This window comes from Gambusia affinis, linkage group LG19 (assembly GCF_019740435.1).
Source record: "Gambusia affinis linkage group LG19, SWU_Gaff_1.0, whole genome shotgun sequence".
In the NCBI taxonomy this organism is placed as follows: domain Eukaryota; kingdom Metazoa; phylum Chordata; class Actinopteri; order Cyprinodontiformes; family Poeciliidae; genus Gambusia; species Gambusia affinis.
Genome location: NC_057886.1, coordinates 4,019,145 through 4,042,595, shown reverse-complemented (window position 1 = coordinate 4,042,595; position 23,451 = coordinate 4,019,145). Strand labels below are relative to the sequence as shown.

The 23,451-nt window shown below is 40.3% G+C and overlaps 1 protein-coding gene across 1 annotated transcript; it reads left to right on the top strand.

Moving 5' to 3' along the window:
- Nucleotides 1–589: 589 nt before the first annotated feature.
- LOC122821432 (ral guanine nucleotide dissociation stimulator-like 1) lies at nt 590–15,755 on the top strand. Its single transcript, XM_044099357.1, has 18 exons — nt 590–832; nt 934–1,026; nt 3,800–4,092; nt 5,269–5,313; nt 5,452–5,654; nt 5,788–5,936; nt 6,030–6,272; nt 6,637–6,740; nt 7,109–7,193; nt 8,733–8,804; nt 9,284–9,370; nt 10,578–10,610; nt 10,900–11,021; nt 11,273–11,362; nt 12,240–12,369; nt 12,688–13,005; nt 13,916–14,030; nt 14,117–15,755. The coding sequence occupies exons 2-18, from the start codon at nt 1,003–1,005 to the stop codon at nt 14,254–14,256; spliced, it is 2,253 nt and encodes a 750-aa protein (XP_043955292.1). The 5' UTR covers nt 590–832; nt 934–1,002; the 3' UTR covers nt 14,257–15,755.
- The last annotated feature ends 7,696 nt before the right edge of the window (nt 15,756–23,451 follow it).

Sequence of the window (23,451 nt, the reverse complement as noted above, 5' to 3'; positions counted from 1 at the left end):
AATAAAGTTTTGTTGGATTGAACTTAATTGAACTTAATTGAACTGAATTGAATTGGATTGAACTAGGTAATACTGCTGGACCTACAGTATCATATAAAAAGCGATGGCACTCCTGGAGGAAAATAGCTATTAAAGTCATGTTTAAGGTCACACCACACCATTCTTATAGGATTTAAGTAAGACTTTAAATAGGCCACTGCTATGTGCTTTTTTTGTTGTTGTTTTAGCTTTAATGTCACAAACTGATGATCAGACTTTCTCTTTCAGTAGTTTCCATTAAAGAACACAACTGAGTGTTATGGGTTTAATATGTGAGAAGAAAAATCTATTCGGTATTTAACAACGAGGCAATAGAGAGAAACTGCCAGGGGGAGAAAGAACAACGTTTTAATCTTTCCTAGCTGCAGCGCTCTGGACAAGCTGAAAACAAATAGAATAAAAGAAAGCTAATTTATTCTAAAATAACGCAACAGAATAATTAAAACTTAAATAGTAACTAGGTCCATAAAATAAGAGTGGTTGACTAGAAGCGAAAGGATTTTTGACGCACACACCAGACGCAGACAGGCATGACGGGGACACACCTCCTCCCCTCAGGCCCGGGAGAGCCGCCGCCTCCCACATTAAGACGGACGGGTTTCTTCCCCGTCTCCTGTCACAGAGGGAGAGCCTCTGAGCCGGTGTCGGTGCTGTCGGACAGGCTGGGACAGCTCAAAAACACCCAGGCACCAACCGCAGGCAAAAGCCAAGAGAACCAGTCCGACTCTTTAAAATATCCAGCAGCAAAAATGTAGCAAAAACCTCTTCAACATTTCAAGACGAGCGCGTGAAGGTAGCTCGCGACCGGACCAATGTTTTTTATTTTTTGGTTTTAAATTTGTTGGAAAAAGGCAAACTCACACGGACTTTTTGTTTGTTTGTTTGTTTCGCTAGTTGGATGTTAACGTTACCTGAAGTTGCTGTCGAGATGAAAAGCCGCACTTCGTAAGCCGAGCGGACAAGATGGGCAAGTGGGAGCTGACCATGGTGAGTTAGGATGGAAACGTCACATATCAGGTGTCACGGCAAGATGCCTGCTGTTTGCGGGGAGTCTACATATTTTAGTTAGGGGAGGAAAATTGTTCTTTGAATGGTAATAATGTTATTTTCTCACCATTCAAAAGGGCTTTGTGTAGAATTTGATTTAGTGGACCACATTTAGTTAAGTTCGTAACCTAGCAACCTATGGGTGGTTGCTAAGTTCATAGCAACCACCCAAAGGACCATTAATGTGTTTTTCTTAATATTTTTCATGCTTTCTTTAGCATGTTTGTTGATTTCTAGCAGATATTATTTTGTTGTTAACTTCAGTCAATGCTATATGGGATGCAATATTTTATTAGTAAATAAAAAATGATAAAATAACTGTACATATAGTAGAACTTGGGAGAAGAGGTTGTGTTTTCAATCAATACTGCCGTTTTTATCATGGACATTGTGGCTCACCGCTCCGGGTGAAATGTTGTCAGGGGCGGCACAAGCGCTGAAAGTTTGTTGAAACCTTAATTCTAATCGCAGAGACAATAAGACAATTTCTTTTCTTTTGGGTTCACGTTTGGCATTTCAAATTGAGACGAGCCTGAAAAGTGAACCGTATTAAGAGGTCATTGTTTTTGTCTCAAATCTTTCTGTGAGCTCAGGATTTCAAATGAAATGTGATCCTAGCAAAGATGTGAGCAGCAGACAGGATCTGTCCTACTCAGACCTACTATGGAAATTAAACTATAAATATTCCTATGACGCTGTTCATTGGTTTGCACACCACTAATTTGTAGTTTGGTATCTGCAGATTCAATTATTCTGAATTTTAAAAAAAATTTAACTATTCTTTGAATTATATGTGAAAGGTTTGCCTATTCACAAATTTTTGTTTTACAGTTCAGCTTAAAAACCCCCCAGATTTTTAAAAATTGAATGAAGATATTCAACAAAAAAAAAAAACTGCTTGGGAAGCTGGACTACTTAGCTGCATTGTTGCCACTCTTTTGGTTGGTATTTGGAATACGGGCAATTAATGAGGACTGTTCATTTTCCTTGCTGCTGATTGGCTGTATCCATAGAAATAAGGACAACTGTAGATATTAGCTTCTGCGGCTGTGCTGAGATGGTTTCCACAGTGCATTTTAATGCGTGTGGCGATGTTTTTGGTGTTTTGAAGTTTTAAAATAGGCAATTCTAATCGATTGTAGAAGAAGTCTGAGGCAGATTTCAGCGGTTTGTGGGCAGCTACATTTAAATTAGCAAATTAGCGCCAATCTTTGGGTATTTTGGGAGAAAAAGGTACAACCTAGTACTGGCCTGTAAAACTTACTTTGAGTTAAATGTAATATCAACATATAGATGACACCAACTCATGTAGACCAAGTCATACCTTCTGATTTCTGCAGCAATACGCAGTGCCTAATAATAGATTATTTGAATACTGTATTGTTTTTGTGAAACTGGATTTCAGATGCTGCAGCTTGACTTATTTTTTTGTTTATGTTTTAGCTACTTAGTGCTATCGCTAAACTAGCTAAAACTGTTTAGCGATGAACAATTTTAGCTGTTTATTGCTCAAACGATAGACAGCTAAAACCAGTTTAGCTAGGCAGCCTGACTAATTTAGCTATCTAGATAAATTAGTTTATCAGCTCAAGTTACCTATATAAACTAGCTTGCTTAAGCTAAGTCAATGTTTCTTGAGATAAAATATACTTTAAATTTATTAGCTAGGTAATAATAAATGGTTAACACTTATTATCTGTAGTTAAACTAGCTAGCTAGGCAAATTTTGTTAATTAGAACAAATTTTTAATATATAAATATATTTTTATTTTAGGTTGTATTTGTTACCTAAATCAAGTAGCTAATGTTGACATTTTTAATTGAACATTAAAAATTCTAAATTGGTTCCTATAGTTTATGGAGAAGTAGCTTATTTGTTTTCATGTTAAAGTGTGATAAACTGGTGGCCTGACTCAGGCGCACATATCTGATAAAACCGGTTCTCCAGTGTCATTCCAGGCGCGCTTCTAAAAACTTTGCTGTGGCTTTGGCCCTAAAGCCAAACTGAAAGCTCTAACAGAAAACAAAGTCCCACTGCTCGTTTAGATTTTATGAAAATCGGATTTAAATGCAAGAGCAACGTCTCCTGCTGTTGTCAACACCTGCAGAGCTATAGTGTGCTCTCTTTTTTTTTTTGTTTTTTTCAATAAGACTGAATACACTGGAATTTTTTTTCCCCCCTCCACAAAAGTTGCTGTGCCAACCTCTTGATTTTCCTTTATTTATCCATAAACACTGATGTTTACCTGTAAGATTCTTGGAAAGATCAGAGCTGCAAGGAAGTGGTTTAGAAAAGAAAAACAAAACAAAAAAACCAGACACAACATTATGTTATTATTCTACATCTGTTCCATCTATCTGAATCAGCTAGATCTGAAATAATTGTTGTCATCATCACACGCCAACCTGTTTGTGCCGTCGCTGGAGATGATGACTGTTAGCAGACGTAAATATTACCTAGTTGCTGCGGCTTTGCGAGGGATCAATGTTGAGTCTCAGTGGGCTGCTGTGTCACCTGTTTGTGTGGCCAGGATTGCTTGTGACTATTTCTGTTTGCTGAGCTCGCCCTCTGACCCTTCTGTTGTAACTGCAAACATAACTCGATCTATATTTGAACATGTGACTCTGTAGCTTTTAATTTTTGAGTTCTTGACAGTCATTCCCCAGCACCCCAACTTGATTTTTTTTTTCTTCTTCTTTTTTTTCCCTCCAGAATCCAGTGCAGGAGTGGGGTGAGGAGAAGGAGGACGGCGTCGTGTACGGGGTGACGCTGCGCCGGGAGCCGGACCCGTCCTCGCCCGGCCCCGGCGAGACGAGCTCCTGCTGCGGTTTCGTCCAGTACAGGACCTGCAAGGTGCGGCGTCTGAAGGCCGCCACCCTGGACTTGCTCATAAGTCACCTCCTGGACAGCAGCAGCAGCCAGGACCCGGACTACAGCCGGATCTTCCTGTCCACCTACCGGACCTACACCAGCACCACGGCGCTCATAGAGCTGCTCTTCCAGAGGTACAGCTGCCTCCTTTGACCCACTCCGAGCTGGCCATTGTCTGTTTTCTCCTGATTCTGTACCATCCACATCGGAGGTGTAAATAGTGCGGCCCATTCAGAGCATTTTGCACGGACGGTGGTAGAAAGACGGCAAAAACTTGGTTTTCCATCTCAAGTTTGGAGATTGATTTAGTTTAAAAGAAAACTTTTACAGTGATATTTTTTTTCCTGCCTTAAATTGAACTAAATTAGCAAAACAAACTTAAAGTTCTGCAAACACACACACACACACACACACACACTGGAAAAACTAAATGTTACCAAGTATTTTTCCACCAGTACAACAACACCAATACAGTGGTGAAAAAAAGAATGGAATGATTTAGAGTGATGGTTTTCGTGTCAAAATGGCCTAGTCAAAGTTTCAATCCATTCCAGGACCTGAGACAGGACTTGTAAAATAATGTTCACAGATGTTCTGACTGAGTTTCAGCTAATTTTCATCAAAAAATGGGTGAAACCTTCTGGTTGGGGGCGCACCCATTCTGTATTCTGGCTGATCACAGATAGTTTTTTTTTTAATTTAAGAAAAAAAAAAATATTATTATTACTTATTGTTTTATTTTGTATTTATTTATTTTTGATAAATGTAGCGAAAGAGTCACAAAGTTGGCAAGTATTCACACACTAGTATCCGTCCATTATCCAAAATTAAGGAAGTCGGTGCCAATCGATCGGCTGGTTAAACAAAATCACTGCACCTCTACTTCAGGTTCTAACTGTACAAAATCTAATAGAGACAAAACCCCAAAAGGAAACCTTTCAAAGGGTCTGAATGCTCCTAGGAACCAATATTTCAGTTTATTTTCCAGGACAAAAGAAAGCATCAGTCAGTCTTGGAAACACAAAACCTCTGTGTTGTGTTTATTCATTCTCGGTCCCCAGGTTTTGAAGGGAGCCTTGTGTTTGATGTTCCCACCCATTAAGCGAGCCTCTCGTCCGGCTTTGATGTGATCGGTGCTGAGCAGGTGCTCATTAGCTGGAAGCTCCCAACAACAGCCATTATGCGTCTTCTGGGTTTAACGTTAGGGAGTAGGCGGGTGCAAATAATAATCAAAAGATTTTAGAAGACAGAAAGAAAGAGGCTGACTTTTTATTTTTTTAACTTTCTTTTTTTTTATTATTTGCTTACAGAGACAGCGCTTCTTCAGATGTGGACAACGAGGGTTACTGCAGGAGGTGGGTGCAAAATGTCCCAGTTTGAGATTTGTTGTGGTTTTTCACGGTTGGTAAAGTTTCCCTCCATGTGCTCTCTCTCTCTCTCTCTCTCTCTCTCTCTCTCTCTCTCTCTCTCTCTCTCTCTCCTTCTCTCTCCAGCCTTCTGTTGACGTTCATCCAGACGTGGTTGGATGAGTACAGCGAGGACTTCAGGGACCCTCCGCTGCACCCGGCTCTCTGCCTGCTGCTGGATCGCCTGAGGATCAGCTCCGCCGTGCACGCCGACATGCGCAGCCAGCCGAACTTCTGCTCACTGGCCGGACAAGCTGAGGAGATGCTCAGGAAGTTCCAGAAAGACGAAGGTGACCCTTTATTCCACAACTTTTCCTTTGGCCACGATGGCACAGTTGGTCTTCTTGACAGTAAATTGTGGTAGGAAACACGTAAAGTTCCCACTAGTAACAGTGTTTTTTACATTTTTTTTTTTTGTTTCAGGAGCATTGTCGAATGTTGCTGCTGGTCTTGATCAAGGGGAGGAAGAGTCTGCCAGTGAGGATTCAGGATGTGAAACCTCTCTGGATCAGGGCAGCATCATGGATTTCTCCGCCTCATCCATCGCTGAGCAGCTCACTCAAATGGACTCCGTGCGTCACTGGATATTTTTCATGTCTCCTTATTAAATGTTCCCTATATCTGGCTATATAAAGGCTGATGGTGGGCTTCCTTGACCTTTCCAGGCCCTGTTTGTCAAAGTGGTGCCCTACCAGTGTCTGGGCTGCGTGTGGTCCCAGAGAGACAAGAAGGAAAACATGTCTCCCACGATCCGAGCCACCATCACGCAGTTCAACGCGTTGACCAACAGGGTTATCGTGTCGCTGCTCTCCCAGTCTGCAGAACCAGCTAACGGCTCCTCTGGGTCGCCTCCTACAACTCCAGCCCAGAGAGCTCGCATCATTGAGAAGTGGATCAAAGTGGCACAGGTGTGTTATAGTAGCCAGGTGACTCGGGAGCTTTATTTAGTCGTTATGTATAGGTGGTAAGCTTGGTATATGCTTGACACATGAAAATAGACTCTTGGAATCAGGCCAACACTAATTTATACTGCGTTTGTATAGGATGGTTGGACCTATTTGCTTTAATTGTTAAGGCTGGGAATCTTGGACGTTTTTCTGCATAGATGTTTTATGTTTTGCTTGTTGTTTTTCTTAATCATAACCCATACTCCCCTAGGCTGTAGGGGGCATTGTAGGGTGCCTACACCAAGTGTACAAGGCTACAAATAATGCTAAGTTAGCATAGAGTTGGAGAAACATTGAAATGATGGGGGTCGGTTTTGTTTGGCAGGAATGTCGCCGCTTGAAGAACTTCTCCTCCCTCAAGGCCATCCTTTCTGCCCTGCACTCGAATGCCGTTTACAGACTGAGGAAGACCTGGGCAGCTGTCAGCAGGTGGGGTTTTTGGATCATCTATCTATTTTATTTCATTTCAAATGCGGCACTCTTTGGCCCATCTCCAAGGTCGAGAATAGGTTTTGTCTACATAACAGACGCTTAACAAGGAGATCAACCTGCCAATGGGTGCAATTCTGTGAAACTTGATTGGCCGAGTCAGCAAACGTGTCCTTTGGTTGATGACCCATATTTTAGCTCGGGTCGTGAACTGAGTTAAAAGTTCACTAGTTTGGTGCTAAGCGCCACCTAAACTGCTTACCGTGCAAGCAAGTTAAACTTTGGAAAACTTTAAAAATGCTTACTGCGGACAATGTTAGAACAACCTGCAGCTGTCGTCTTCATGTTGTCTTGGTCCGTGTTTGCAGAGACAGCATGGCCACGTTCGATAATCTCTGGGAGACGTTCCCGGACGAGAACTGTGTTCTGACCAACAGAGAGCTCCTGGTGGAGGTGAGAAAAGCACGTCACGTTTGCGGAGTTAATCCTCACATACACAACTCATGAAGATCAGCACTGCTGGTGTACCAATAAATCGCCCCAGAGTTCCTTAATCTTGGTAGATCGGTTATTGGCCATGAGTAACTGATCTTATCAACATCCACAAAGGAATGAAAATTAGCTATTGTCCCTTTAAATGTCAGCATGTGGGTAGTTAACAATAATTAACCCCCTATTGCCAACGCAGCAACTTTGACTTTTCAGACCAAAGAAAAATTGGTATTGGCCAAAAACGGACCCCAATCTAAACCTTCCCTTTAGTGGACAGACCTCGTTTAATAATGGGCTGGTATGAGATTCTCAATTGTATTAACCATGATTGAAACAAAATATGACATTTTATCATTTTTACTCAAACACTTTAATCAAAAAAATGCTAAGTATGATATAAAACACTGGAGGACTGTGTAATAATGACAGAAAAGTCACAATTATTCCTTCTTAATGCTGGTGCTATCTTAGTTCCCCCCATCATGAATCTACATGAATTATTCCCAATTTCTTGTTAGCCTGTGATAAACTGGAGTAACCTTCTTTCAGCCATCTGATCGGCAGTGTTGTGCCACTTTCTGGCTATTACAGTATTCAAAATTCAAGGTCCAGACGTTAAACTGTTCAATTTATAACAGTATCAATTTTAAAACATGAACGTTTTAAAACATTAGCATGCCTTAATACCAGTAACCAGTATATGGTGATTGTTAAGTAAGGTAAAAATCCTTAATATTTGGGGTGCAGCAACTGCAGTTTTCTGGTCGCTCTTTAAAAATCATGACCTGCCGATTACAATTTGCCCCATACAGAATTTTGATAAAATATTAATTGGTTGCATATAAAATAAACGAACCCAGAGTTACAGATTTGGATCTCGAACAGGCGAAATAATAATAAAAAACTGTTGCAAAGAAATCAGAACGTTAGCTCATGAACGAGTGCAAAGATTGTCTCCTTGAACACAAATGCCACTCTTTTAATATTTAAAAAGAACAATACCTTTTGAGTTAATGTTTGCAGAAACGGTTATGAATAGGAAACAAGGGCCTTTGAGCACATCATGTTCCCGTCTCACTCTTCTCTCCGTGATTTTTCTTTAGGGAACTGCGTCACAGACGTCTTTTGTCCAGCTCCAATAAAGAACCCTAAAGTCACCAGATCCCTTGCTCTTTCTGTACCCAGCAGCTAAACAGCCAGCGTTTGTTGCCCCACAATACCTTCTCCTGATTGCCTTACATTTTTTCAGGCAGTCCTCTTATCTATGTAAACACTGGTATTCATATGTATTCCAAATCTAAGCCTATTTGTTTATGGATAAAAGCTCTCGGGTACATTGGAAATGGACTTCAATCCTTTTGGAGAAAAAAAACAAAAACCCAACCTAACGATTAACTGTTAAGCAGGATGTTCAGGCTAATGTGTGGTAAAAGCTCTTCCTTTTGCCAGTGGAACTGTCTCCAACCTTAAACTGAGCACAGCTTTGATTGTCATCAACAGGACGGAAGCCAGGCCAATGTGGATAATGTTTCTCCAAAGTTAAGCAAGAAGTGTCAACTCCCCCGGCAGATGGTAAGCTATATCTAAATACGAATAAAGTTAAAAAAAGAGAGAGAGAGAGAGAGAGCCCGATCAAGCCGGTGCTTGGCTTAACACTTGGCCTTTCATCTTTGAGTCATTTTCATATGAGGCAGAAGATTCATGCAAATCCCCCTCATACTCCACGCCTCTGAAAGAACCCGAAACTATTTTTAGCTCCGCTGGGCTCTGAGCGGGTTTCAAATGGCGTCAGGTCAATAGGATTATAGGTCAGTAATAATAGACCAGACGGGGGTTTTCATGGGGTCCTGTCCACATTCTTCTGGGTGGTAATATGAGCGGTTCTGCTGACTGCCTTCAGTCCTGGTGTGAACATTGTCATGTTTAGATCTGTCAGAGTTAAACAAGCCAATGGAAAAAAAAAAAAAAAAAAGAACAAAACAGATTTTAGAGTAAAAGTAAAGGGGGGATAAACCTGCTGCTGTGACTTTAATGGGTTTCTACACATACAGAGTACCTCATGTGGAGTGGTTCCTTACCTGGGCACCTTTCTGACCGTCCTCACCATGTTGGACACGGCTCTACCCGACACCACAGAGGTAAACGGTGCTACGTTTATGCTGGAATACTTGAACATTTTATTGGCAGTTCTAGATCAAATTTGCCAGGAAGGCCAGTGAATTTCAGTAGAGCACAGAACAAAAGAATGAAACGACGTTTCATTATTTAATATATGAAGTGAGCCAAAGTGCCACTTGTGGCTCTAGAACTGGACTAATGAAAACTGGGATCTTGTGTCAACATGGGATGAAACTAAAAGAGCAATATCTTATTTTTTATTACATTTTTAAAGTAAAACGGTGTCGATTAAAAGCGGACCAATTACCGTAGTTGCACATTTTCTTCCAGCTCATCAGTTTCTTTTTTTTTTTTTTTTGGCTAGGCAACATATGTATACCAAACGTTAGCCTACTAGCTTATCAATTAAAAAACAAACCAATAAACCGCTGAGCAGCATATTCACTGAAAGATGTTTTAAAAAATTGGGCTTTACTTTAGTTATTTAAAAGCAAAAATTATTTTAAAAAAATCTACATTTTAGGCTGGCTTTAGCATCTTTTTGTTACCGCTACCATGGTTAGCATTAGTAGCTGTAAGAATCGGCGCTCTTAACTTTCTTTAGGACTCCTTTTTCAAGCAGTATGCTCAATAACAGACAGAATAAACTTGAAAGCAAATGAAACTGACATATTCACTGTAATATAGTCATTCTTGTTGTCTGCTGAAGTCTCGATCTTTGCTACATCAGCTGAGGGTTTGTTAGCATTAGCATGAGCTGCTAGCGGTTAAAAATGTCGCTTTTGCCCATCAGGAAAAAGACTTTTGAGTTTCTTGTAACTGTCAGTGTTTTGTTGCTCGTAGATCATTAACAACTAATATTCTTAGAGAAGATGAATGATGGTGGTTTTTACTGATAATAAAAGATTAGTTTGACTGTTAAAGAAATTGCTGCCTTTTTAGAATGAAATAAAAAATAATGTCGCTAATTCGATTTTTTAAATTATGCTTTTATACACTATTGAAGTTTTGTGCTTGTAAAATCATTTGTGTGTCAGTTACAATAATTCACTTAGAAAAAAAAAGACGCCAAAGACGTGTGAAAAAATTGCAGAGTTGTTCACGAAAGCTATTTGTTGTACTTTTACCACCACGGTTAATATTTAGAAAAAAACAACTTAGCCTGTACCAAATGAATCATTGATCTATGTAATAAATGAAAGTACTTATAATCCACTCTCCTAACAGGATGGACTTATAAACTTTGAGAAGAGGAGGAGGGTAAGTAGTTCCTGTTATTTAATGGCTTCTTCTTTATGTGACATTTTCCTACATGCTGGATGAGTGTATAGTAGATAGTAGAGTAGTACATACGTTGTCAGAGCTAACAGAAAGTTAAACATAAACCTGAATTCATATTCGAAGCTGGAGTTCTCATGTGACTTTCTTGAGTGCAACTGTAACCTTGTTGCTCCGGGTCAGATTACGCAACCTGACGTCCTGACATCCAGCGGCGCGTTTCGCCCTGCTTTCACCGTCTCACTGTCAACATTTCTCGTTTCCCACGCAGGAGTTTGATGTCCTGTCGCAGATCCGCGTGCTGCAGGCGTCCTGTTCCCAGTACAACCTCCCCAAACATCCCCAAATCTCCGCCTGGCTGCACGGACACAGACTTCTCACAGATCAGGAGAGGTGAGCCGAAAATATTTATTTGCTTCCCCCTTCGTCATGTGACAAAATCACACGCATCCCTGCTTGAGTGTAATAAATATTTGGTTGCTGTGGACTACAGAAGTTGCTTTTCAAAACCTTTTTTCTGCATAAAAGAATAAAAGAAATACAGGATGTTTGATTTGGAGATTCACATTTAGGGGAATAAGCAGTTTGCATGAAAATTCAATACTGTTTTGTGTTTTCTAATTTAATTTTTTTTCCTATTACAGCTATGAAATGTCAAAGCAGCTGGAGCCTCCGGTGGACGCTTGTTCACCGAATTCCTGGAGCAACCGCTCTATCACAAAGAAACTCTCCTTGTGAGTGTCACACTTGCATAAGTCTCGAAAAGTAGCCTCTTTAAACTTGGTCACAATACAACCACAACCTACTACAAATTTTAATTCTATTTTATGCAACAGGGCAATAAAAAGGAGTAGAGGACTGAGAAGCGATGGGGCTAGTTTGTTTCTACTACCTTCCCACACATGGAGGTTAAAACTTCTTCCCCTCCTTGCTAGCAACCTAGCTCAAGTTCGTTTGGATTTTAGCTCTGGCTGTTTGTTCAGAGTTGTCCTGCTGCGACCTGTTGAGCATTGAGATGCTGTCTTAGGCTTGAAAAGCTTCGGCGCTAGGCTAACTCCTTTTAACACAACTTGAACATAACAGGAGTGTTTTTCAGCGTCCCATCAGATCTGTTTTTTAGATTCAAAAAGCAACCCCAACTGGGCCAAGGAAATCAGCTCGCGCGCCAGATTTACAGCTGTACCAGAAACGTGAATGCAAAGGTTCCAGCTCAGGATGTTTGGAGATTAAAAAAAATAAATAAAAAAAAGCATTGAAATATTTAAAATCGATGTAATTATTTGAAATTAGCGCTCTAATTATGTTCCTTCCATTTCACAATTATGTTCCACTTTGTCTTGATCTGACGTCCTAATAAAATACGTTGGACTTTGTGGTGGTTACGTAATCACATGTGGAGCTGTTGCAGGGGTGTGAATACTTTTCCGCAGTGCTTTAGCTTATGTTTGCGTATTCAAACCAGACGTCGATGCTCAGAATTTACAGCGCTCATCAGGTTTATTTACATTTAGATGATAAGAATTAAATGTTGATTAACGGTTTGTGAAATATTGCTATTCGTCTGGTTCAGTTGGTTTGCTGCAGGATCCTTAATGAGATTTTCCCCCTCAGCTTCAGGTCGGTGAGTGAGACCGCTAGGAAACTCCCAGCTGACCAGATCAGCGTTTCATCCTCTGGATCCAGTGGATCTGAGATGGAAGATCTTTCTTCCCCAAACTCAACATGTTCTATTAAACTACAGGTAACCATCTCTCTCTCTCTCTCTCTCTCTCTTTCTCTCTCTCTCTCTCTCTGTGTGTGTGTGTGTGTCTTTGTTCTCAGATGAAAGCCCATTGTCTCTGTCTTGTATCTATTGTCTCTAATGTTAACAGCGATGGTCTTTGTTGAAAGCTAAGTCCTTCTGTGTCTCCAACAAAATGCCCTCTGTTGCTCAAACAGTCGTCCTCTTGAAGCAAACACAACATTTATGCATTTCTAATTAGTAGAGCAAAGGGGTGTTTAATATTTAAACACCATTCAAGAAGGTTTATTTCATTTTCTCTCTGCTTTTCCTTTCTAGTCCTTCCACAGCTCCTACAACAACGTATCCGAGGCCTTCTCTTCCTCCTCCTCCTCTTCGTCATCCTTCCCTTTCCCCTCGGCGGCTTCCTGTCTAGAGTCGCCGTCTGGTTCCTCGCCAGACTGCAGCGCCGACCTCTGCGGTACAAACCCGGCCACCGCCGCCGCCCGGCCCAGTGCTCACCCGTCCCCCCACCACAAGCGCTCCATTTCCATGACGTCCCTGCCCATGTACAACCGGCAGGTCTGCGACTCCTGCATCATCCGCGTCAGCGTGGACCTGGGACTCAACAACGGCAACATGTACAAAAGCATCCTGGTGAGTTTGGTTCAGTTTGGAGGGCGGCTTCCAGATGTGGCTTTAAAAAAAAAAAACACGTTTTTTTTTCCTACCATCAGATTTTATCACTTTATTTTCTAAAAAATAGAGACTTCAAATGACTGAAAATATTTTCAAAAAGTGGTTGGTATCACCCTGTCTGCAAGTTGTATGACAGAGTATTAGAAGCAGGCTAAAATAATACTAACAAACAAAGTTTAACAGTGATAATATTAGCAGAATAAAGATGCAACTTCACCAGAAGAACGATTTAAAATGACAAGAAAAATGTTGCTTTAATTAGAAAGAAGCTCAGACAGTTATTGAGATCTATATGGTTCTTTCTTCATCATAATTCTGCATCAGAAGAACGTGCTATATAAATTGCCTTACCTTACCCTGTTAGGGTTCATTGAAGAACATGAAGACTCTGTAGAGTCTATTTAACCTTTCTGGGACCACATTAAAATAGAGAGTACTGCATTCCTGATGTTCCTGCAGGATAATCAAGTTAAATTTTTCCTCTTTTGATTTTTAAAAATATGTATATTCTGTCCTTCTTGCTCTTTATTTCACTTTGGGGCCACATCTTTGCTTAAATTCTTGAGTATGTAGGCTTTGGTTTGGTTTTGCATTGTTCAGTCAGGTGTTTTTATCAATAAATATCTGTCTGGTGTGGTTCCTTATGTCAACACCAGAACAAGAATCACTCAGGAAGCCTTACCTACAAAGCAAAATGGAAAACCCAATCAAAACAGAAGCAGTTTCTCATAATATCAAGATAAAATGCTGTCGTGTGGGAACGGGCCGTCACCAGCGCATGCTAAAACACGTCACACACCGTGACTCAACGGTATGTTGCCACTCACTGAGGTGTGTGTGTGTGTGTGTTTTTTTTGTGTCTCTGCAGTTGACCAGTCAGGATAAAACGGCCCAGGTGATCCAGAGGGCTTTGGAGAAGCATCACCTGGAGCACATGAACCCGCAGGACTTCACCCTGTCGCAGATCATGTCGCAGCAGAAAGGTCCGACCGCACCCAGCCGGTCTGCGTAAACGGCGCCGTCAGGAGAGTAACACGACGATAACCAGCGTATGTTTCTCTGTCCTCAGAGTTGCTTGTGCCGGACAAAGCCAACGTCTTCTACGCCATGTCCACGACCGCTAACTTCGACTTCGTCCTGCGCTTGTACCACAAAAGCCAGAAGCAGCCGCTGAGAAAAACCGCCAGTCTCAGCCGTTTCACCAGGTGAGGCCAGCAGGCCGAGCCGATTGGATCGATCGGTTCCTGGGAAAACGGGCTTCGACTCATAAAAGGTGGCTTCCCAAACTCTACGGTTCGTTGCTTTGCACCAAAAGGGATGAAAACAGAATGCGTTTAAGGAAGCTTACGAGATTCTGACAAGAAAAAAAAAAAAGCACTTTAGTGATGGAACCTAAAACTCCTTCATCAGATTACTTCCTGGTTGGAACGCTGCTGGGTGTGAAGTGGCTTTTCCCACAGAGATTTCATGTGTTTCAACTTGACTTGCTATTCATCACAATGACGTGCAGGAACACACCCTTGTACGGGAAGCACGTGCCAACGTATTCACACAGAAAGAGGAAAAAGAAATAACAGTGACAACTGTACGTTTCTCGACTGAGTTGGAGTCAATCAAAGGGATTAAGGCTGAACCCAATGAAAGGTTAAAACATCTGCCTTTGTCCGACGTCGCTGAGTTGGAAGGCATCTGAAAGGCGTGTGGAGGATGAGCCCTCCGGTTCATGGTGCACCTGTGATGGTTGCCACGAGCGACTGGCAGCTCTGACTGGACGGAGGGCATTCTTGTGGCAGGGATGATGACGGCAGCGGCGAAACGTTGACGTTTCTAGATCTGTACTCCCAATATACAAAATGAAAGGAAGCCTTAAATGTCTGATTTTCTTTTTTTTGTGTTAGTTTGTGTTAGACTTTTAAAAGTTCAAAATTTTATAACGTTTTGTATTTATTTTGCCTCCACTATGACTGACTCACCTTAACTGCACCTTTGTTCGACGAGCACGTCTCGATGACTCATCACTTAGCTAGCTTATCTCTTAAATGGCAAAAACATTGCTTATTTAAAAAAAAAAATCTGACAGTTTAAAATGCTCCTGTTAATCCCTTTGTGATTCTTTTTTTTTTTTTTTTTTTACATATATATATGTTTGAATATCTAACACTATAAAGAGTCTGTATTTAGTTAAGCTGTAACTAAACAAACTGACCCACGATTGACGTTGTCCTAAAACCAGCTAACCGTTTGATTACTTTAACGGAATTTTCCAGAAAGTCACGTCGGTCGAGGTGACGTCAAGATCTTTGGTTTTTATAGAAGGGCAGCAAAGACGAACCGGATACCGTAAACACACATGTATTAAATCACGAGTTTCTTTCCTTTGAAAGCCTGCAAGTTGAGAGGGTTTCAGCCCTGAGGGGAGAAACGGCTGCTGTGGGAAGATAATGAACAGGCTTTTCCCTGATTTCCACTTCCCACAGAAGCTGTTCTTAGAAAACACACTTCAGTGTAACGTGTTCCTGCACATGACACCTGAAGCCACAGAGTTTTTTTTTTTCTTTCTGTAAAACTGGTTGTCATATCATTCTTTTTATTACCAAAGATGTTCCAAACGACAACAAAAGAATTTACTGTTTTTAATTCAGAATTTGTAATGCATTACCAGGATGTATTAAAAGCCATTAAATAAAAATAAAAAGTTCCCAACCTGCCCTGGTGAAAAATTAATATTCTAAGTATGCTAAATTTTAATATAGTTGAGCATACTTTAAGACAGACTAATCATGGGTTTACTTCATGATTAGTCTTCAAGTTCACTTAGGATTAGTTGACTTAAAGTGTGAAACAACAAATTTTGTGCCTAGTGTATTTTAATAGTACTTAAATTGTATTAAAGCACAATTCAAAGTGTACTAAGTGTACTTCAACTTCCTTTTTTGGACAACTTAAGTTATACTTTGCATACTTTAAGTATATTGCTTGATATGCAATATAAACGTGCTTGATTAGTATATTTTGAGTGTACTATTTTTGTGATTGAATTACATTTAAAATATACTTAGAATGTATTTTAAGTGTTACATATTTTATAGATTACTAATGAAGTACACTTTTTAGTTAATGTATTTTATTATTCTGCTATGCCACTTTGTACATTACATGTTTCATACACACTACAGTACTGCAAACACATCAGGCTACCAGAACACAGAAGGCGGTAATGCGCCATTTTTGTTCTCTGCCAACCGCCCATAAACATCATAGAAGAAGAAGAACCGGCAGCGGGGGCGGGGCGGGAGGGGTGTCATAGACTTCCGGGTAATCAGTTTTGTGAATCCGCCATTTTTCTTTTCCTCGACCAATTTTTGTAGTCCCAAGTTCAGCTATGCCGAAGTTACAAATAGCCAAGTCAAAATGTTCGGTTCCAGCGTGTATTTCTTATTACCCATCATCGGAGCCTCTTCGAAGTCTCAGGTTAAATGTTAATGTTTTCAGAAAAGTGCACACATTAGTGAAGATCGAAAAGTAGGCGTACTTGAGTACTTCAGCAACCTCCGGAAATATAGTGATTTTCCGAAAGACCTCCTCTGATTGAGACGTCGGTTCCTTCTCTATTGAAACAGCAAAGCGGTAAGCTCCAAAATACATTAAAATGACAACAGAGTTTGTTTTATTTTTTATTCTTTTGATCATGACGTTTTTGACCTTTGGTTTGATAGCAGCATTGAGCACTCCTCTTCTGTTAGCGTTGTGTGTTAGCTTTTAGCAACGTCCTTAATATATTATTATTTGGCTTTATTTTTAACATTTTTGCTTAGGAGAAACCCATCGCCATGCCTTCAAAGAAGTTCTTGACGCTCCCATTAACTACGTCTTTAATTATGTCGAGGCTTTGTATACTTCAGTCATATTGTGATAGCATTAATCTTTTAATAGGTATCTGACATGTATGAACACTATGGTTGAGTTACCAAGATAATTAATTATAGCTAATTGTAGTTTGAGAAGATGGAGAGGATGTAAACACAGAAATAACACAATTGCTAGCCATTAAAAATTGTCTTCATTCTCCTGCCCTGGGTCAAACTCTGACTTTGGCTCCAACATGTATGGATGCTGGACGGCGACATCTTGGATAAAATATTTCCCTGCCGGTACATAATCGTATCGTTTCTATCAAGCTACAGAACTGGCCGGATGGCGTGGAGTAGAACGATCTGCGACCTGGAGCGGGGCGGGGCGTGAAACGTCTCATTCACATTTAAAAAGACTGCAGGGGCACATGCGGGCTCTGTGGAGCTACAATAACGAAGCATTCAGACCAAAGCATTACATTTCTACTGTATGTGGACCATAAGTTAATGATTTACATATGAAAAGATGTAAACGCATGATACATTATATTATAGTCATTTGCTTAATTATGTTACTGTTGTTTGACATACAAAAAATTACTACAGCAATTAGTGTTAATAAATCCAGAGGTTTCCAATTTTGCTAAATTGATAGCCAAAAGTGCTGCTTTTCTGTCTTTGCACACGTAGCAGCACTGCCCCCTGCTGGTGCTCATTTGTAATCACACCACCTACTTATTCTATAGGGGAAAAAAATTAGTCAAAGTTTATTAATAAAGTTAGCCTCGTCAAGTTTGTTTATTATAAACTAAAATCATTCAAGAGAGAATGTGCTCAGGCAATATGGTCCCTCTTTCAATCCATAATCTAATCACAAAACACAGAAGTGATGTCGGACACAGCTTACTTCAGGACTATACTACAAACAGGAATTTGGAATTAAATTACGTTTCATTTAATTTAACAAACTTATCTAAATATAACCTTGTCCTGTAGCTTGTAATTTCTTAATAATGGCTAAATTCTAAAAATAATAATATAAAGAAAAAGCTATGAAATTTTGAGCTCAGACGTAGGTCATCTGTATATATGTATACAGTGTGTGTAAGAATATGTATGAATAAGCACATATAAATAGGAATAAGTGTGTATTTATAAGTATAATCCTAAAACACACAAGCATACTTTATGAGGATCATTGGCAGAGATAGAATAAGACCAATCATGGTGGAGCAAAAATGCTCTGGCCAAATTTCTGAGAAGGACCTGAAATGTATGTCCTGGTCCAGTCCATTCATAACTCTGGTTGTGTTATGAATAAATATATTACCTCAGTAAAAAGTTACAAACTTTCCTATGACTTGTAGTTGAGAAAGTTTCAGTGTTGGGGAGGATTTTAAATTTATATCCAGCCGTAATTAGCAAAGTGACAGTGCTAATTTAAAAGTCAAACTTGCTAGCAGTCGTTGCACGTCTTAGCTGTGGTTGTCAGGTAAAAAAGGCTGACATGCTAATTTGTTAAAATAGACATTAAATTTTGTGTTTAGCCGATCTGCTGATGTTTTGTGCCTTAATCATACTTTAATTTTCTTTCTTCTTTTGACATGATAGGGTGAAGCAAAAATAGATTTAGACATGGACTTACTTTGTCATTGCACAAAGACACAGTGAATTTGGCAACAAAATAGCGTTGCTTGGCGACCGGAGTACACAGAAAAAAATACTGAATACTTGTAGTTAGTCGCAATTAAACAAATTTTGTTAAGTACAGTAAAATCTTTAGAAGTTCTTCTGCCTTTTTTGTCGCTAAATTCTAACAAGTCGTCAATATCAGTGGACACATTTCTCTACAATTCCACGTAACGGCGCTGAGGAGCCGCTAAGAGGAGAAAGATTTCACTACCGAGCTGCAATGACATTGATACACCGCATGGGGTCAGTAGTGGCCAACCTTTTATTTATTTATTTATTTTTTTTTTAGCAGATTTAGTTCTTACAAGTGCAGCTGTCACCCTAGCTACCGTAGAGGTCTTTTTACTGCTGTGGACATATTTTGAGGAGGTGATAGCTTTAACCTACAAAAAAAACAAAAAACTAGCTAAGCTTTGTTAGACTTTATATTTAAATTAGGATTCAGTCCGACTTTAGTGGATTTTTTTGTGACAGAACTGAAAAGAACCTGACTCGCCCTGCTGGTCCAGCCAAGCACTTGGCTGCAGCATATGCACACTCAGCAAAGGGGATATGGGTCTGGATGCATTAGATGAGGATTTGCCTCACATTGTGTGTTGAGGGTTTGTTGCATAGGTCAGCAGTTGTAGAGGAGAACCAGGACATTGCCCCTCGTCTCTTGCTACCTCATGTATTATGCATGCCTGCGAGGTCTGGCTCGCTCTTTCTCTCTCTTTGTGTTCTTACTGTGAGTAGCTACAAAAAAAAGAAGAAAAAACAAACAAACTGCTAAATAGTACTTATTTGCCTACTATCCAGTAGTTGAGTGATTACTAGTAAATGTAGCCCGACAAAAATAAAGCAGCATAGATTTTCATTAGGGAAGGCCACAAAGTAAGTTTAAAAAAAAAAAAAGTACATTAAAGAGAAAAAAAAAGACCCTTGCTGAATAAATTTGACTTGGTGAGATCGCAACAGGTGCAAAAATGTAGCGTGGCCATTTTGTCCCATTCGTATCAGTTGTCTGGTACAAAACTTTACACTGATGAAGCATGAGTTTGTTCCTGCCCAGTACGTAAGGTATCTTTAAAAAAAGAAAAGAAAATGGTGATAGCTCTAATAATCTGTTCACAGAAGCTAACTTAGTTATTTTACTCAATCTTTCATATTCTACAAAAGTCCCAAATGGGGATCAAAACCGAACTAGATAGAAATAGGGTGCAGTGCAAATCTGATAAATCTGATTTACCGTTTAATTAAATTATAATATTTGCACAAAATAGGTAAGATTTGAAAATGTTTTATGACTGTTTATTCCCAACATTCATGAAAACGCGAAAGCAAAAACAGCTTAATTTCCCCATGTTTTAATGTCACCTTCCTCATCAAAAACATGCTCAGACAAACGTCCGCCTCACAGAACAACCCCTCACTCAGCTCCTCCAGACTAGCGGCAGCAGCAATTAGCAAACTACCTGGTGAACTCAACATACGCACTACTTCTTATTGCAGGGCTCCTAAGAACCTGAAAATGAAGAAGCCTTGTGACGACTTCCTGAAGGCGGAGTTTCAGAAGGAGCAGAAGCTTCTTAAAGAGACAAAGGCCCAATTTCAAGGCATCAAATTGCAAAGTCAAATTTCTTTTAAGTCATATTTGATTTTTTACAGTGTTTTCATAGCAACAAAGGTAACATAGTTGCTGGATTGTGAAATGAAATGCTAGTATGTGGCTGGAAAACGCATAATGTTAATATCAGTACGGTCAATTAGGGAGTCCAGTTGGTTTCTGAAGTGTTGGAGTTCTATCATCGTCTCTGTGTTGTACTGTTGCCACAATGAAATGAAATCCATGACTTTGAAGGAGACATTATAACTAAAACATGCAAAATGAAGAGGAAAAACAAATACAATTAGAAACTCTTTACAGTTGCCTTACAACTTTCGTGATGTCACTAGAGGCAGTGGAAAGAGGAAGCCATTTTTTTTTTTTTTTTTTTTTTTTTTTGGGAGGTAGATTTTACAACTACATTGTGAAACAAACAGAAATGAGAGTGAACTTTGTGTGAACTCTGCTCTTCAGATTGAAGGTCATGCCCTGATTTGTCCAGGAGCCGCAGGTCTATAGCTGGGCTCAACGAGGTGCGGACTGTAACCGTGGACACAAATTGACCGTCTTCACCTCTTGACCTCGGACTGTTAGAGGAAACGAGAGTCTTTACATGGCGGGATTTGAAACTAGTGGCTGATATCACACCACAGGTATACACTCCTTGTAGTCCTTTTATTTGGCAACTTCGAGTGTAGAGCGCCAAATCCAATCACGACACAAAGCTTCCAATCCCAGCGGTTCAGATTCGACATGCCGCCATCGCTTTCAAAACTTCTGCGTCATTAGCAACGGCCCGAAGAATGATGACCCCACATCCTGTTTACCCGGAAAGACAGAAGCGCGTCGCCGGAACGGCGAAGCAGAAGCGAGACGAGGACGCTTCGGTTTCGTTATTATTAGCGGCGCCCCTGTTTTGGCCTTGCTTATTTTTGGTTTCACCAGCACGCCGCGCAGATCGGGTTCGTCGTGTGAAAGCAGAATACCCGACGTTCTGATGAGAGAACAGGCTGCTGCTCACTCTGGTTGTGTCATAACAGCCGCCGACGGCAGCGGCATGCTGGCGGCGCGTAAAGCTGTTGAAGTACAATCAGTGCTGGAGTTTAGATTTACAGCCCGGTGCCAGACCCCGAAATCCGAGCCTGGTGGTGCCAGAATTATTTGCTTGATTGGCCGGGTCGGGGTTCTGCGGTGCGTCTTAATAAGCCTGAAATGCATAGAGGAATAAATAAAATAAATGAGAACGCACAATTTAAAGTTGTGTTAATTTGACTTTATTCGTATAATATTATTTCACATTTCCTTTTACTTCCTCATTGTGTTGCTGTATTACAGATCAATAGAGGAATCTGTTGAGGAAATAAAGAAGCTATGCTGGGAACTTACCTGCATTTGATCCTGAGTATCTGCTGGCGCTGCAGTAATTGTATTGTTTAGGCGGCTGCGAGTGGCTGTATGCATGTCTTATTCTAAGCAGCGCCATCTGCTAACCTTGTTTGCGTGGGGCAGTGCCGCGTACAGCCGGCAACATCCTGGACTATTTTCTTTGCGGGGGGGGGGGGAGCTCAGGTTGAAGCTGTTGACAACCCACGCATGCAGTGAGATAGCGCATACATTTGTTGCTTCTGTATTTATAGAGGAGCTGAATATGAATCCCCATGTGGTTCCATATCATTTTCTCCTGATGTTATTTCCACCCACAGCTCGCGCACTTCCACGTTTTAACTCTCAAAGGAGCGCGGGCATGTTGTTGCTCCGTATCGTTGGTATTTTTCCTCACTATGGCTACTGTTGCCTATGTGCGACTCCCACGGGGCTGCTGGATGGAGTTGGTATAGTTACGGCGCTCCATTCGGAGACAAATGTAATGGCGTTTCTTGGTCTTCCTGGTCTGTCCGCCACTTGCACCTTCGAAACCTCAAAGTGTCGTTTTTGTCCGTCACTCTGAACAGCAGAGGTCAGGGGAAGGTTGAGAAAGGGACAAGGCTGGAAATCAAATCAAGTTTATTTGAAGTTCAAAATGCTTTACGCCGTAAAAAAAAAACAAAACAAAACACAACACAGTCAACAAGCACTAAACATTGCTTTTTGTCAAACGCCTTCATCAAAATCGTTTATAGCAAATATGTTGATTAATGTTCTACGTCTTGTTAATCAAAAGCAACTCTAACTTGAAATAAGTTAGAAATACGATAAAACTAACTTACAAATAACTTTTTTTTAAAAGTCAATAATTCCTTAATATTAGTGGGAAAAGTACTAGTTTTGTTGGCAGATTATTTCACTTATAACAAGACATTTTTTTTCTGTTATAAAAGAAATCATCTGCCGGTGGAACCAGAACGTTTTCACTAATATTAAGGAATCGTTTACTCAAAACGAGCGCCTGTATCTTGGTGTAAAGTTATTTCTACTTATTGAATTTATGTGTTTTTGCAGTGTAGCAAACAGAAGTCATGTAGGTAATTGTAACAGACCTAAAACAAGAGAAGTTTGGACTAATTTAACTTCAAACAACGAGGAAAAAAAAAAGGATATTTGTCTTTTTATTTGGTGTATGTAAACTTCTGGTTCCGAAAGGTCTGACTGTCTGACACAAATCAAGTCTTTTTTTTTTTTGGTTGATTGGTGACGGTCTCCTGGAGTCTTAAAAACGCTGCTGGCCCTTTAAATGGTTCCCATGGATGAATGATAACAACTTGAAAATGTCTTAATCCTTAAAGTAAGTTTGTTTGCTCGGCTTGCAAATTCACCAAGGAGGTCGCGTCACGTTGCGTGTTTGTCTGGCTCCATCTGAGTCGTGTTGACATTTTACCAATATGTGGATATGGCTTAAATTAGAAGTGACTAACCATTGACGGCATTTTTCTAATCCTTCTTGGCAGCTCTGTGCAGTGTTGGGCTTTTTTTTTTTTTTGTTGTTTTTTTTGTAATCTCATTCTCTCACAGTTATGGGTGTTATGGTTTCAAGATAGATGATGATCGTTTAGCTTTTCAGACCGGCATTCGAGACCTTGAAGCTCTGGAGCCTGGTTGATCATGAGACGTCGTCTTTTCTGCATCGTCACTGTGAGCATTACAAAAAATGTCAACAAGAGGGATTTTTGTCATTTCTGTGGATCTTAACGCATTTAAAATGCAAGAACAGAACAGTTCTTTACTGAATTATACTCGTGTGTAGATGAGTCTCTCTTGTGTAAGATTTCTAGGACTGAAACGATTAATCGTGATTAAACGATCATTGAAACAACTGTCACCTAATTTAGTAACCGATTA